The following is a 15,495-nucleotide window of genomic DNA, read 5'->3' on the forward strand; positions in this document are numbered from 1 at the left end:
ATCTCAAATATAAAATATATCTGATTTGTTTAACACTTTTTTGGTTACTACATGATTCCATACTTGTTATTTCATAGTTTTGATGTCTTCACTATTATTCTACAATGTAGAAAGTAGTAAAAATTAAGAAAACCCTGGAATGAGTAGGTGTGTCCAAACTTTTGACTGGTACTGTATGTCATGATGATTTAGATATATGAAGACTATTTAGCTATGCAAGGCATTCTCAAATGCAGTATCACTTTCCACAATCATTATTGACCAATATTCTGGTCAAAAGGCTAATACTGCTACAATATCTGTGTATCCCATTGATGCCGTTCCATTTGTATACACCAGAGGGCATCAAATACTTTCCCAAAACTGTTTTATGAGAATGAACAATAGTTCAGATAAATCAGTCAAAACAGCATCAATTCTGCCAGTTGACCGAACGATTCTATGACTTGATATATTTTATATGATGCCTAGCAGCAGGTATTGTGCCCAGTGGAAAGGAGTGATGTTTGAGGTGGATGGTGAGAGCTTTCTGAGGACATGGGACTGGTACCGGGCATAAGAGATGTGTTGTTTAGAGTGGGACTGGAGCACAGCTGAAACCTAATGGAGGGCAACGTGGGCTCCCACTTTAATGCCGAGAGCCAAAGGAGAAATGCTGGCATGCTTTCGAACCAAGGCCAAGTTGGACACTGAATTTGGATGACGGGAGCATGGCCTAGTAATGGTCAGGTGTGACCAGTCTGAGTAGTGTGATGTCCTATCTTGGTATCCTCCAAGGCCTGTCCATGAGATCCTAATCCATTTTGATCCACTCCTAATCTGAGACAATTTATGAGGATGGGCCCTGATCTCTGTGGTGAGTGAGCGAGTGCACAGGGGGAGCTGCTGGTTGTGAGATGGAGACATGTTCAGAGTTGGACTGTATATGGTCTGTAAGGGCTTGGAGAAGCAACAGTTGTTCTGGGAATAGGGCATAGTGAGACATTTTCATGACCTATGACCTGAGCATTGCATTTGACCAGCCAAGAGGGGGCAGAATATGTTATGTATAGATGGACTTTTTTCTCAGCCACATATTTACTGCCATGCATTCACATCTATCCTTAATAAACTAGCCATTACACATTTGAATAAATAAAACGAATACACTTAAAATAAACGTGACTTTTAAAAGACATGGACATTTAAAATGACATTATATGCTCTGGTTTCTCGCCTAGTACTGTAGTTTGTGTCAGAGTTGTGTGAAGTTTGTCTCCTGTGTTGATTTAGAATTGTAATTTTGTTATCACAAAAACTTCATTGAGATACGGTAGCCTACCAACATCATCCGTTCAAGAGGTAGCCTACCAACATCATGTGTAAAAGAAGGGCCCCGATAATCTATTCTGCCGCATCACGACAAGGCAAAAGGGATGCTCATGGTTTGTTAGCATGGATATAATATAAGCTGCGCCCCTGTGAGGAATAATTATCTGGCAGGGCTTCACGACTGCTAAACATGTGACCATAGCGTGTCAATTCGTGGTTCTTCTGCACCGCACTTTTCAGACCTGACAGAAATAGTGAAAAGAACAGTTGACTACCACCATTCCATACACACGGATCCATTATTGTTCACGCAACAGAACATGGACATCAAGGACCAAGGAGCTCAAATGGAGCCGCTACTGCCAACGGTAAGGAGCCACTCACCCCCCATTGCACTGCTCTCAGCGGACGTTATTTTCTTTGTGGCGCACATTGACTACATCCCGCGAGCATCTTTTATGATCCAGATATTTGGCGGTGAAAGTGATTTAGATGATGACAAGTAGCATGTGGAATGTAATACAGTGTCACAGCCGATATCACCACAGACATTGATACAATTAGATAAACAGGAAAGCCGGTATATATCTTTTTTACATCTGCTACAGTGGTTATATCAACCACCTGCAGTAGCATAAAATATGCCATATTCTTTTCACACACCAAGCGTTCTAACCTATGCATAAATGTGAAATGCAATTTTGGTCAAGGGAATATTTTGGACAGCTTTGATTGATGTTATGAAGACATTCTATCATAGGCTTCACATTTTTTCATTATAATATCAGTGAATTTAGATATAGTTCTCTTTTCCTCAATAGTCTATAGACTCGTGTCATGTAGAATATAATAGAACAAAATTCTTCATTTTCTTCTAGGAGGAAATTCCTTGCACAAAGATTTGGTGAGTCAACCAGGACAAATTATACCACTGGGTTATAAAATATGAATATAAACATATTGCTCATAAATAAATGAGTGAATCTGAATAAAAAAGCAGACTTTCTGTGACTGAACAGTGTAGCTTACCATTGCAGGCCTATACACATTTCATTAATTTCCTAATTATAGTTAGTAAGTGCTTCTTCTCGGCGAATGACATTAGATTTTAATTTGGAAAAAGCAGTGGTGACCCCATGCACCAAGGTCATGTAGTACTACTGTATTTGAACCCAGGGAAATACATTGTACAGTATGTTTACACAGACATTCACCGATTCACAGGCACTTTAGTGCAACCTATGAACTCATAAGCCTGATTGATCTATGAGGTTGCTTAATCATATCCTAGAGGGTAGTCTCAGGGTGCCTGCCAAGTGCCCTGCTAACGATCAGAGAGCCTTGAGTTAAGCGATCAGTCAAGATGCATGCATCCCAAATGGCAGCCTATTCCCTTCACAGTGCACACATTTTGACCAGGGATCACAGGACCATGGGTGTCTGTAACCAGGCTGAAAATTGTATTCAATAATTGCTTGTGGGCAAAGTTATAGCTTGTAGCATATAGCTTATTGCTTATATCTTGCACTGCATAGAACTGGGATGGTATTTGGGTTGGCTGCATTGTTGGGTGATGGGCTTCCTAAGGGAATATCCAGCAACTGCACGGGCCTCTGACGTCAACCTCAGTTTAGCATGTCTGTGAGTGCTTGTGGAATTGCTTAGCATCCGACCGCAAGGCGCTGCAGAGGGCAGTGCACACGGCCCAGGACAGGCCGAGCTCCCTGCCCTGCCATTCAGGACCTCTATACCAGGCAGTGTCAGAGGACGGACCTAAAAATTGTCAAAGACTCCACCCTAGTCATAGACTGTCTGCTCTGCTACCGCATGGCAAACGGTACCGATGCACCAAGTCTGGAACCAACAGAACCCTGAACAGCTTCTACCCCCATACCATTAGACTGTTAAGTAGTTAGTTAATTAGTTAACCAAATATCTACCCGGACTATCTGCATTGACCCTTTTTGCACTAACTTGTTTTGATTCATCACATACACTGCTGCTTCTGTTTGGTATCTGTCATGTTGACTAGTCACTTTATTCCTAGTTATATCTACATATCTACCTCAATTACCTCATATCGCTACACATCGACTCGGTACTGGTATATAGCCAAGTTATCGCTACTCATTGTGTATTTATTATTACTTTTATTATGACGTGTTTTACTTTTATATCATTTCTCTATTTTCTTTCTCTCTGCATTGTTGGGAAGGGCCCATAAGTAAGCATTTCACTGGTAGTCTACACCTGTTGTTTACAAAGCATGTGACAAATAATGTTTGATTTAATTTGGAAGGAAGGATGCAATGAACATTTTGCAAACTACTCCAGATTAAATTAAAAACAAAAATGTTTATGCACTACCAGCATCTGTGCTGCTATAATCACTTCCGAAGAGATTTGTTTTCATTATCCATTTGCTGTTGACAGTAAAGCAGCTTTTTGTATAACCCCCAAAATACAATCCTCTGTCTGCATTGACTGGTGTGGTGACTGACAGGTGGATGAGTCTGTTCTGATCCTGTGCTTAATACTGTCTTGTACCTATGTTACACCCCCTTAATTAGAGTGGTTGTGAATCAGAAAGCTATCTAGGTTGTTGAGAGCCATGTTCAATGATGAGTTATCTCTTCTGCCTACAGCACCATTTTCCTGACTAATCTCTGTGCGCAAAATGGGATTTGATGACCTAATTTTAAATCACCTCACACACTTATCACACACTTCAATCATCAGTAATTTGATTTAGATTAGATTATGTAAACTTGATTGTCTGTTGCTCACATACATTTCATAAAAATCCACAACAAAAAGAGAGACATAAAACAGTTATAAGGAACATACAAACAATTTATGCAAACGACAGCTTAATCAAATCAAATGTTTTTATATAGCCCTTCTTACATCAGCTGATATCACAAAGTGCTGTACAGAAACCCAGCCTAAAACCCCAAACAGCAAGCAATGCAGGTGTAGATGCACGGTGGCTAGGAAAAACTCCCTAGAAAGGCCAAAACCTAGAAAGAAACCTAGAGAGGAACCAGGCTATGAGGGGTGGCCAGTCCTCTTCTGGCTGTGCCGGGTGGAGATTATAACAGCACATGGCCTAGATGTTCAAATGTTCATAAATGACCAGCATTGTCAAATAATAATAATCATAGTAGTTGTCGAGGGTGCAACAAGTCAGTAACACAAGAGTAAGTGTCAGTTGGCTTTTTCATAGCCGATCTTTGAGAGTATCTCTACCGCTCCTGCTGTCTCTAGAGAGTTGAAAACAGCAGGTCTGGGACAGGTAGCACGTCCGGCGAATAGGTCAGGGTTCCAGCAGGTCTGGGACAACAGGTCTGGGACAGGTAGCACGTCCGGTGAACAGGTCAGGGTTCCATAGCTGCAGGCAGAACAGTTGGAACTGGAGCAGCAGCACGGCCAGGTGAACTGGGGACAGCAAGGAGTCATCAAGCCAGGGTAGTCCTGAGGCATGGTCCTAGGGCTCAGGTCCTCCGAGAGAGAGAAAGAAAGAGAAAGAGAGAATTAGAGAGAGCATATTTAAATTCACACAGGACACCGGAAAAGACAAGAGAAATACTCCAGATGTGACAGACTGACCCTAGCCCCCCGACACATAAACTACTGCAGCATAAATACTGGAGGCTGAGACAGGAGGGGTCAGGAGACACTGTGGCCCCATCCGATGAAATACCCGGACAGGGCCAAACAGGTAGGATATAACCCCACCCACTTTGCCAAAGCACAGCCTCCACACCACTGGAGGGATATCTCCAACCACCAACATACCACCCCGGGACAAGGCCGAGTATAGCCCACAAAGATCTCCGCCACGGCACAGCCCAAGGGGGGGCGCCAACCCAGACAGGAAGACCACGGTCTAATGCAGCCTTTAAAAGAAATATCTCAAAATCAAATCATTTCTGGGTTACAATTAAATACCGTACTTTAATAGTTTTCCATTAAAATGGTCAAAAAGAAACAAAAATAGCCTTTTAGCAACAAAAAAACGATTTCTCAAAAACTAGGACTGTCTGGTCTGAGTGGGGAGGGATATGTAATCTGAAAGTAGCTGTTATTGGCAGAAAGATTTTGAACCATCTTTGTTATTGTTCTATATTAACTTACAGTATACCGCCTGGTGATGTCACCAGGCAAGCCAAAACTCAACCCATGCAAAACCTGGGCTGTGTTCAGTATGTTTTTACATTCTGGAACATTACATTGAATGGAAACGGTGCTGTACTGAACGACCAGTTGAACAACTGGGAGGGGTTGGGGGTTGGGGAACACTGTCAGCATGGCCATTTCCCTTTAAACACGTCACTCATTGCTTCAAGCCACACCTCGCCATACCGACAATCAGGAGCAAACGTACCTCAAAGTCTATTAAATAGATTTTACATTTTAAGAATGTACCAGAAAGTTTTTGCGAAACGTGTTGTTCAGCACAAACCGTACCGCAAAGTGGCAAACGTTCAAGTGAACTGAACGCACCTCTGCTAATTAGAAGGTCCTGTGAAGATTGTATTTTCAACCAGCAGCTATCACGAAATAACACTGATCAAATTTCTTCACACTTTTACAGTGTTAGTTTTGTCAGCTGTTCATCAGCTGTACAATATGATACAAAACACAGGAAAGGCAGCATTTTGACTGCACTGGGCCTGCCTCTTCATAGGTTTCCTGTAATGAGACCATCATCCTTTTCTACATATGTTAGTGGAGTGTAAAGAAATCTGCACACATGGCTTCGCTGCATTCATTGCATTCATATATATAAGACTCATATTCAGAGGCATCATCATCATATATATTAGATATTCTTTCATTATGTTCTAGTCCAGTAGTTGCTCAAAGCTATCTATATGCCGGGCTCTCCCTTGGCAAATATTTAACCTAAAGTAATTCACTCTCTGTCCTCAACCCTGCTGAGAAGACCCGGTGGCTCAAACGGATTTGATTGATGAACCACAGGTGAACCATATGACATACATTTGTGGAGATCTTTGCCTCCAAAAGCCTCTTTGAATACCAGGCTGCATCCCACATTACACCCTATTAGGCTTGGGCGATATACTGTTCATACCGGGGTATTTTGAAATACCGACGGTATGATTTTCAATACCGCGGGGGCTGCGGGGGTTCGTGCTACACCACTACCTATAACCATAAATTAAGGATAACTATAAGAAATCTAAGATGTGTCAAGTAAATGATATGCAGCTCAGGGCTCCAGCTATGCATTTGGTTTGCTAACTTGCTAGCTAAGTGGCTACATGTCAAAGATCAAGCTTCTTGGTTACAGCAGAGATATTCAACCCCCTCCTGGATCAAGATCCCTGTTTCCTAAATGTTTGTTTAATTAGTTTTATAGCGCCCCTTGTGTGCAGTTCTGGTAATACCGTGTACCCCGGTATGGTACAGAAACGGTGTGACGGTATAAAATCTGGATACCATCCAACCCTACACCCTATTACTTTATAGTGCACTACTTTTGACCAGGGCTCTGCAAAATGGATTAGGGAATAGGGTGCCATTTGGGACGCAGCCGCAAGACTTCTGGAAGGCAGGACAGCTTCTGCCTTGCACAGGTTACAAAGTTGCTTTTGAAGTTGTTAGGTTTCATACCATGTGCTTGCTTGCTAAACAATGCTGATAATGACAATATTGTCTTTTCAGGTGTCAACTCCTGGACGCAGAAGTGTGGTAAGTTAGCCCTCTGATTTATTTTTAAAGTGCTTGAAAATGTTCACTGGTCTCTCTATCGAAGCACATCCCAGTGTGACTACAATATAGTCATAGAATCAATGCTTAAGAATTTAATTACTTAATTGTCAGTGACATTGTTGTCCTTGTTCAACCCTGGCAGTGATACGCAGACAAATATTGTTCTGGTACTGGGAGTCAATGCAGCATTTACAATAATGAACTTAGGCCCCAACACTGCACAGAAGGGCAGTTGGCTACATTGGTGAGATGGCTTTCCATCTTTTGTATTGTCCCATGGCTTACCTGAGCTCCAATCAGCACGGAGAAAGAGAGAGAGAGAGAGAGAGAGAGCGAGAGAGAGGGGGGGGGGGGGGGAGAGAGAGAGCAAGGTCAGGCCAGAGTGGCTGAGCTGACAGGTCATGCTGCAGATACTGGGAACTCTCCCAGCGGCCCCAGGGGAGACGCAAGGCGATGCTCTGTGCTCTGCGGTGCGGTATGGAGCAGTGCAGCGATAGCAAGCTGCTGCTACAGGGGCTATACACTGAAAGCCATACAAAAGAGGGAAACACAGTGGCTTAGCACCAGCTAGCTCCCTCTTAGATAAGAGGCTGGACACCAGTGATGTCACTGCTGTAATCTCATGCAGGATTGGTGGATAAATGGCTGAATCAACAGAGGCAGCGAGTGGTGCGTTTGTAAGTCGGTTCCTGGCATGTTGAGAGGGTAGATTGCTTAGCCGCGTGTGTGCCTGTCCCGGCAGCAGAGGCACGCTGGTGCTACGGAGCTCAGCTCGGCTCAGCCTCCTCTCTTTGGCTCAGCCTCCTCTCTTTGGCTCAGCCTCCTCTCTTCGGCTCAGCAGCACTCTTAACTACAAGCGGAAAGGGAAAGGTCATGCATTCTGCTGGAGGCTTGGATCCCAACAGTCGCTTTTATTCTTTAAAGGTATGCCTGTGCTCTGTTTACTCTGTAAAGGTATAACTATGCTCTGTTCTCTGCTCTGTGTTAGGGAGGTTTTTTCATCTCCAGGTGTTCTTAAGGTTATCTAAGGTTAAAGGATGTGTGTTTGATACTGGTGTTTGCTGATAGCCTTTTGGAAATATCTGTACACCTCAATGTCAAACACCTTGACTTCATTATGCATGCAGTATCCTGTTCTTTAATGACCTGTTAAAGGGCAAAGTTAACACAAGGACACACTATTTGAATGGCTTTAGTTTAATAGCAGAGTTAACATTGTATGTAAGTGTACAATGTTAACTCTGAGAGATAGGAGAGCGATACAGTAGAGGACAGGTGGGAGAGAAGAGAGAGGAGAGAAGAGAGAAAGGAATGAGGAGAAAGCAGAGAGGAGAAAGGAGAGAAGAGAGAGGAGGCAAGAGTGAGGAATAAGGAAAGAGGAGAGAGGGGAGAGAAGAGAGATGAGAGTGGAGAGAGGAGAGAGATAGAGGACAGAGGAGAGAGGAGGGAGGAGAGAGAAGGTGGAGAGAGGAGAGAAGAGAGAGGAGAAGGGAGAAAAGAGAGAAGAGAAGAGAGAGGAGAGTGGAAAGTGGAGAGAGAAGAGAGAGGAGAGAGGGGAACGGAGAGAGGAGAGAGCCTGTCCTGCTGTGTCAGCCATTGATTCCTGGGATGCAGGAAAGGAGATAAGTGCACTCATGTTTACTCTGCACCAGCAAAGGCAAACGCCTGCTTACCATTTTGTATTACAAAGCCTATAGGGCCGCTGTCCCTTGGATGTCTTTCTTGAGTCTTCGAGATGTGCCAACTTTGTTGGGGAAAAGTGAATGGAAGTTGAACAAGACTGTATTCGCTGTACTCTGTAAGTTGTGTTCTATGCCAAGCTGAGCTCATCTGAGCACAGTGTTGTTGTCATCATTATGATGCTGCTGGCCTGGTGCTGATGCTGCCAGAGTGACCATTGCCATCCGCAGGGATCAGACCCCTCATCCAATGAAATCCCTTTGGCTGCCCCCAGCAATCCTCCAGTCCTCTGCTCTTAAAGATGGCTTTGCTTTGAGCGCACACCACTCAAACAGTGTGAGTTAGGCCAACACTATTCATCATCATCACACTCCCTATTTTCACCACTGTTGTTCAGGACATGTATTGTAGTCTACCGATCTTTGGTCATCTTTTTTCTCTTGTTAGTCATTCCTACAGTATGTCATGGTTCTATGCACTTATGTCATTCTCATTAGGAGTTTTGGATATAGCCCACCAGGTTAGTCAGAAACCCCACATTGAGAGGTGTTCTAGATAGGGAAAATAGGTTACAAGCCATTGCTTCTGGAGAACAGTAGATTAACCCTAAAACAGTTTTACACTACTTTAACTCTTTACACACACAACAACATTTGCATTGGCCTACAGACAACAAAGAATGCTATACACGACAAACATAAACACACTTCGGGAAGCAGTAACAGAATACAGTAGAAGCTCCTTTTAATGTAGGCTAATGTAATGTATCGCTAAACAAAATGTGTAGTGTGTACTTTAATCCTGTAGCACTGCACAGACTTTGATCCCTCTCCAGTGTATTAGCATTCAGATTATCATCCTGGGTCTTGGCCATGGAGTCTGACCCATGTACCACTGCAGCTGTGGACGGACAACAGTGTCCTTCAGCATCCAAATAGGCCCTGGTGTCCTAGCTCTGGTCCAGGACATTGACGTGCAGCTTGCTGATGCTGAGCCGCCTTCTTCTACAAGAAGGTTCAGCATCAGCAAGCTGTGCGTAAACATCCTGGACCAGAGCTTATGATGTCCAAAACAGGTTTCAGTTAAGCATGTGGCAAGACAAACCATAAAGTAAAAGAAATACTGGGCCCTGTCAAAAGTACTTGATCTGTGGTTTTTTGTCATTACACTGTCTCTGTTTTGATACATTCTGAAGCTCCCCCCACCCACTCACACACATGACATCATCCCACAAGTGTATGTTTTGTGTGAGAGGGCATAGTCCTGACTGAAGAATCAGAGAAGTACAGCACTGCTTAGATTTTTGATGCCGGCAAGGTTTTCCTCCACTTTGTTTGGCTTATACTTTAGACAAAAATCGACTTATTTTTGTCACTAAAAAAGTAGGTTTCATCTGAGTTTCCGACCATCTTAGTGAACAGCATCAAAATAAAGCTGATTTCATCATTCTTAGTGTACACGTTCTGTACAAGATCCTAATTCTTGGCAATGTTTCTAAATATTTGTACTGTGTACATGGTGCTTTATGTCAAATTCTCCTATTTAAAAATGTTAAGCAATTTCTATGAATGTATTTCAAGTGTATGTAGTATAACTTGTTAAAATGGCTTCAGTTGATTGAGTACAGTTTTTTTCAATCACTGGTACAATTTTCACAAGTATGTGGTAAATTGTCACAACTCTTAATACAAAACTCAAAACAGATAATCAAAATGGCTTGTTTCAAAACTCTAAGCACATTTTCAATTGACTAAGTACAACACACAAAATCATAGTCACTTTTTCATCTAGAAAATACTTTCACATTGCAATATATGTTCATCTAAAGTAATTGCCTTTCACACTGCAGTGCTCACATTACTTTTGATATGATTCTCTTCTCTTTTGTTAAAATACATTTTACTATTAGTTAGTACAATTGCACTTAATTGATGATCACTTAAACGTTTGGTAAACCTATACGCACTGCTTTACAAAAATTGCATTGGACAATACAGTACTGTAATACTGTAATATATGCCATTTACCTGGCAGACACCTTAATCAAAAGTGACAACATTCCACACATTTTGGTATGTGACCAAAACCCACAAATCTGGTGTTGCTAGTGCCATGCTCTTGTGAACTGAGCCACGTACAGTACCACTACAATACATAAGCATAATACAATACTGTAAAATACAATGCAAGATTACAAGAATACAAGAACAGTTTTTAGTTTTCTATCTTGTATTTTTTTCTATTGGATCAAATGGTATTTAAATGACTAAATGATGAGCCTATCATTATCTGATGTATTGGTAACTAAACAAAATGGTATTTCACAGCAAACTTTGATTTTGCATGAATGAGGGGGGTGAAAGATGTGTGAAACTCCAATGAATGCACAATCAAAGGTTATGGGGCATTACAAAGATAGGGGGCATTACAAGCAGGGGCGTCACCTTGGTTTTAGAAGTGGGGGGGTGGGGGGGGACATAACCTGGCGTGGGTTCTGGGGGTCTCCAATTTCTTGGGGCATCTAATTCTTATTTCCTGTATTTTTACACGATCCAATATGCCGTCTCCATTTAGAACAAAAAGTAAGCAAAAATGCCCACAGTCATCAAACTAGGTAAGATATCATTATTAAATATGTTTAAGTGATTAATAAGACTAAACTAGATCAAAGATAATTCAATAATAAATAATGAGTTGCACCTTTAACCAATATCCTAACAAATGAACAATGCTTAAGAAAAGGAAAATACTTTTGATTGTCTTTATTAAGACATCCTCTATATAACATTTCAGCCAGAACCGACCAGCCAGCCTGAGCCGCCTGCACGCCCGACCCCCACCAGTCTAGTCAATAACTCGACTCTCTCCCAACACAATTTCCTTCCCAGTTCGCACCTTTATTTTTTTTAATTCCCAAGGGAAAGGTTTGGGGGAAAAAAACAAAAAAAAACACATACACCTCAAATATACATTAACACACAAAAACAGAAAATCCTCCATACAATTAATCTCATAGGACTAATAGTGTTGTAGAGCTCTTTTTACTTGCAAGCAATATAACGGGGTAACTCCGTCCTGTCTCTACTACCCTGCAGCCCGCCAACCCAACCGACCCCACTCAGCTTTATGATCTTAGTAAAACATTCATTATTGGTTTCGGGTGTGTTAGGCCAAGGTCAGAGTGACAACCCACAGGACGGCAGACCCCCAGGGCCAGGACTGAGCAGCCCAGCAGATAGGGATTGCCTAAATAGGTATCTCCCTTGACGTGGGCATGTTTTCAAATCATCTCATTTAGTCGTACTGTATTCCATATGAGGCATCCAGACCTTATGAAAGGTACCCAGTATACCCTTAATCTGGTAATAAATCAAATCTAGTGATACATAACTTGACATTGTGGGAATATAACCAACCTTCCAATTAATGGCAATGCATTTCTTAGCCACTATAAATGCTAGGTTACACAGTTTCTTTAGATAACATTTTCCAGTATCAACATTTCCAAGCAAACAAAAACAGGGAGAAGGGGCAATCTGTAGACATGCTGAGATAAAATAACATACTCTTCGCCAGAATTCAGCCAGCCTTCACAAGACCATGCAAATATGTCCCCTTTAGTGTTTTACCACTCCAGCAGAGGAATGACATCTCTGAGTGCATGTAATTCAGTTTCATTGGCATATAGTAGGGTCTGCAGATGGCCTTAAACTGCACAAATTTATATCTGAGATGATATGAACATGACTGGGCATTCAGGCATATCTGTATCCATTCATCATCATCAACAGCTTCTACCAGGTCTTCCTCACATTTTTGTTTTACATGTTTCGTGTCATCGGGAAAATCCTCACTCAACTCTTGATACAGTTTGGAAATCAACTTTGGAGGTTTGTCAGACTGCCTTAAAATAGTTTCTGTCTTGTCCAGTGTTTGCTGCACAGAGAGAATAAAGTGTTGTATCTGCAAAAATTCACCTCTCTCCCTCACAGACTGGTCTTCCCTGGCTGCCTTACCCTGCCGAGACCCCTGTCACCATCTGATCCCCCTAAAATGAGGCATGACAAAGAATTACCTTGGTGTACATTTATACATTATATTATCCCATTATCAATGGTTCAATAATTGAAATGACCATTATTCCCAGATCCCAGAATGTAGCTTCAAGCTTAAGCTGTTGACCTGTAGCTACTGTAAGTCTACCCATCAATTCAAGATGGAACGTTGTATCTTTCACTGACATTGTTAATATACCCCAAAATTCACCTGAGCTCCGTAGACTGGTCTTCCCTGGCTGTCTGGCCCTGCTGGGATCCCTGTCACCATCTGATCCTGCTAAGCCATGATGAGCACAGTGTGGTGTACTGACTGCACTAGAGGGCTGTATTCATGCGATCAGACAGACGACTTTCGGATGAAAATATTTTGTTGTCCCACAAACGGTCCTCTTTCTGCTTTGTACGCATTAGCCAACCTTTGTATTGAAAGCAGATATTTTTCGCATTATACATACACTCAGAATTCTCTGCTTCACGTTCAGTAGCCTACCTCTCCTAGTTGGGCGTGAGAGTTCAAGTGTGCCTAGTATGTGTGGTCTCATTGAAATAGAGAAGGCTGCCTACATGGGCGGAGAATCACGTGGCAGTTAACTTGAAATTAACTTAAATATGAGTAGACTGTAGTTTACTACAGTGCCTGTAAATAGATATTGATAATGAAAAGAAGTGGAGGATGCTCAACCAACGTGAGTCAAAGTGAAATCAAAAAATGTAATCAGCATTTAATAGGAAAAGGCACAACGTGCACATTGGTTAGGCTACTATGGTGAGCGAGCGTTGCGCCTTTTCATTTTCAGTAAGTATTGATTACCCATTTATTTGTCTCTGCTTGCAAGTCTTCCTCCTAAATGGTATGCTTTATTCTATAGTCCTATGCAAAATGTAGCAAGTGTCGCTATCATCATTCTTGCTGCTTCCAGTTCAGTAGCCATACCTGCGAGATCAGGTGTGCGTGTCCTCTCAGTTAAATAGAGTAGGCTATAGCCTATGCAAGGGGGGAGAAGCACAGGGAAGTTATCTTTCCAAGGAAATGTAAGTACTCTGCTCTCCTCAAACTACATCTAGCATATTGGCCTGTATAGCCCAGTAATACAATATAAGGCCCATGTGAGAATCTCTGGTAATTTAACTTATTTCTTAAGTTATTTATGTGCTTTTGATATTGCTTATAGGGCGCAAAATTGCTAGGACCTTGGCTGGCAAGTGAGCTGCGTCACACATGCCTAAAATAACATTGTGGGACTGCGGTTGGGTTTGGGACCAGTTCTTGTGGTAGCGGGTGAGTCAGACAGAAAGCCAGCGGGTGCGAGCAGAAGCGGGATGAAGAAATTGGTCCAAGCAGACCTCTGCTGTGCACCATGACAGTGAAGCCTGTAATGTTAGAACTGTTTATTACTGTGTCAGTGTGAAAAGTAGGGAAGTAGCTAGGGAAACTGACAGTTCAATAACATTACATTGCCATACTGACTAATAAAACTCACGTTTAATTGTTTGACTCACGGTTTCATTGTTTTATTCAGGTCTAGTGAGATTGAGGCAAAAATAATAGCTAATGTTAGCTAACCTTTGGCCAGCTCTTCCTCTAACGGTACATCAACTGGTGAAAGCTAGCCAAATGTATTTACTTCCGAAACAGGACAAAAAAGAAGGCTACAAAACATTTCCATTCAAACAATAGCTGTTCGTTAGTGATATGAGGTGGCAATTATTACTAACTGACAGATAACTAGAGGCTAGAGCTGACCTGGCTGGTGTAACATCAGCTACTAGCTAGTGTAACCGATGTGAAATGGCTAGTTAGTTAGCGGTGGTGCACGCTAATAGTGCTTCAATCGGGTGACGTCACTCGCTCTGAGACCTGAAGTAGTTGTTCCGCCGCAGCTTTTGTGGCGCGATGGGTAACGATGCTTTGTGGGTGTCAGTTGTTGATGTGTGCAGAGGGTCCCTGGGGCGAGGAGAGGGATGAAAGCTAAACTGTTACTCTAGCATAGCTAGTTTATTCATTCACCTCAGTCGAGAGGGGATAAAACATTAGCTAACGTTACATGTCAGTTACAATACTAGCTCAGCACTGCAAATAAACACTAGTTTAGTTTTTTTCTGTTAAGTTAAACAGCAGTTACCTTGCCAGCTACATCAGTCAACTAAAGAGTATCCAGTTTTTGCTTTGCTTGCTTTTACAACTCGGTATAAGAATGCAACACATGCACATTGAACTATGCTCAACTCTCCCGTGCTGGTCCATCCAGTCTTCGAGAAGCTTTGCCTTCACACAGCCTGTCAGCCCGCTCTGTGGTGTCCGAGCGGTCCTAAATCCAGCTGGCTGATCACTCCAAACAGCCTACCCGATCGCTCGCATGGTCCTAAAGCACACTGTTGCCACTTTTTGTATCACATTGCAATGATAAAACCTGGGTGTACAAAAATGCAATTTCAGAATGTAGGTGGTGGGGGACATGACCCTCCCATCCCCTGTTAAAGTTGCGCCCCTGATTACAAGTGTTATCAGTTTAGAGTTTTGTACATCCTGATCAGCCAGTAGTAACTCATTGTCAATTATGAGGTTATTACCGTTCGTTCTCCTGAACACCCATTGGACTTCTGTGATTAGGGAGAAGTGTGGTAGAAGTTCTATAGGAAGAGAGAGTGTAGATTCTTTCAAACAACAATTTTATTTTAAGATTTGCATAAATTAAGTATTCAACCA

The 15,495-nt window shown here is 42.2% G+C and overlaps 1 protein-coding gene across 5 annotated transcripts in view; it reads left to right on the top strand.

Annotated features, from left to right (window-relative positions):
* The first annotated feature begins 794 nt into the window (after window positions 1-794).
* The window catches only part of slc4a10b (solute carrier family 4 member 10b), a 47,472-nt gene continuing 32,771 nt past the window's right edge, over window positions 795-15,495 (top strand). For 2 of the 5 annotated variants that reach the window (XM_029711028.1, XM_029711029.1), the window contains exons 1-3: window positions 795-856; window positions 1,552-1,679; window positions 7,003-7,029. In XM_029711028.1, coding sequence (XP_029566888.1) covers window positions 832-856; window positions 1,552-1,679; window positions 7,003-7,029 — 180 coding nt within the window. In that variant the 5' untranslated portion in view covers window positions 795-831. Of the gene's footprint in view, window positions 857-1,396; window positions 1,680-7,002; window positions 7,030-7,724; window positions 7,975-15,495 lie in introns of those variants that run through there. The other 3 variants (XM_029711030.1, XM_029711031.1, XM_029711032.1) reach the window with 3 other exon arrangements.

The sequence above is a fragment of the Salmo trutta genome, chromosome 24 (assembly GCF_901001165.1).
Source record: "Salmo trutta chromosome 24, fSalTru1.1, whole genome shotgun sequence".
Taxonomy (NCBI): Eukaryota; Metazoa; Chordata; class Actinopteri; order Salmoniformes; family Salmonidae; genus Salmo; species Salmo trutta.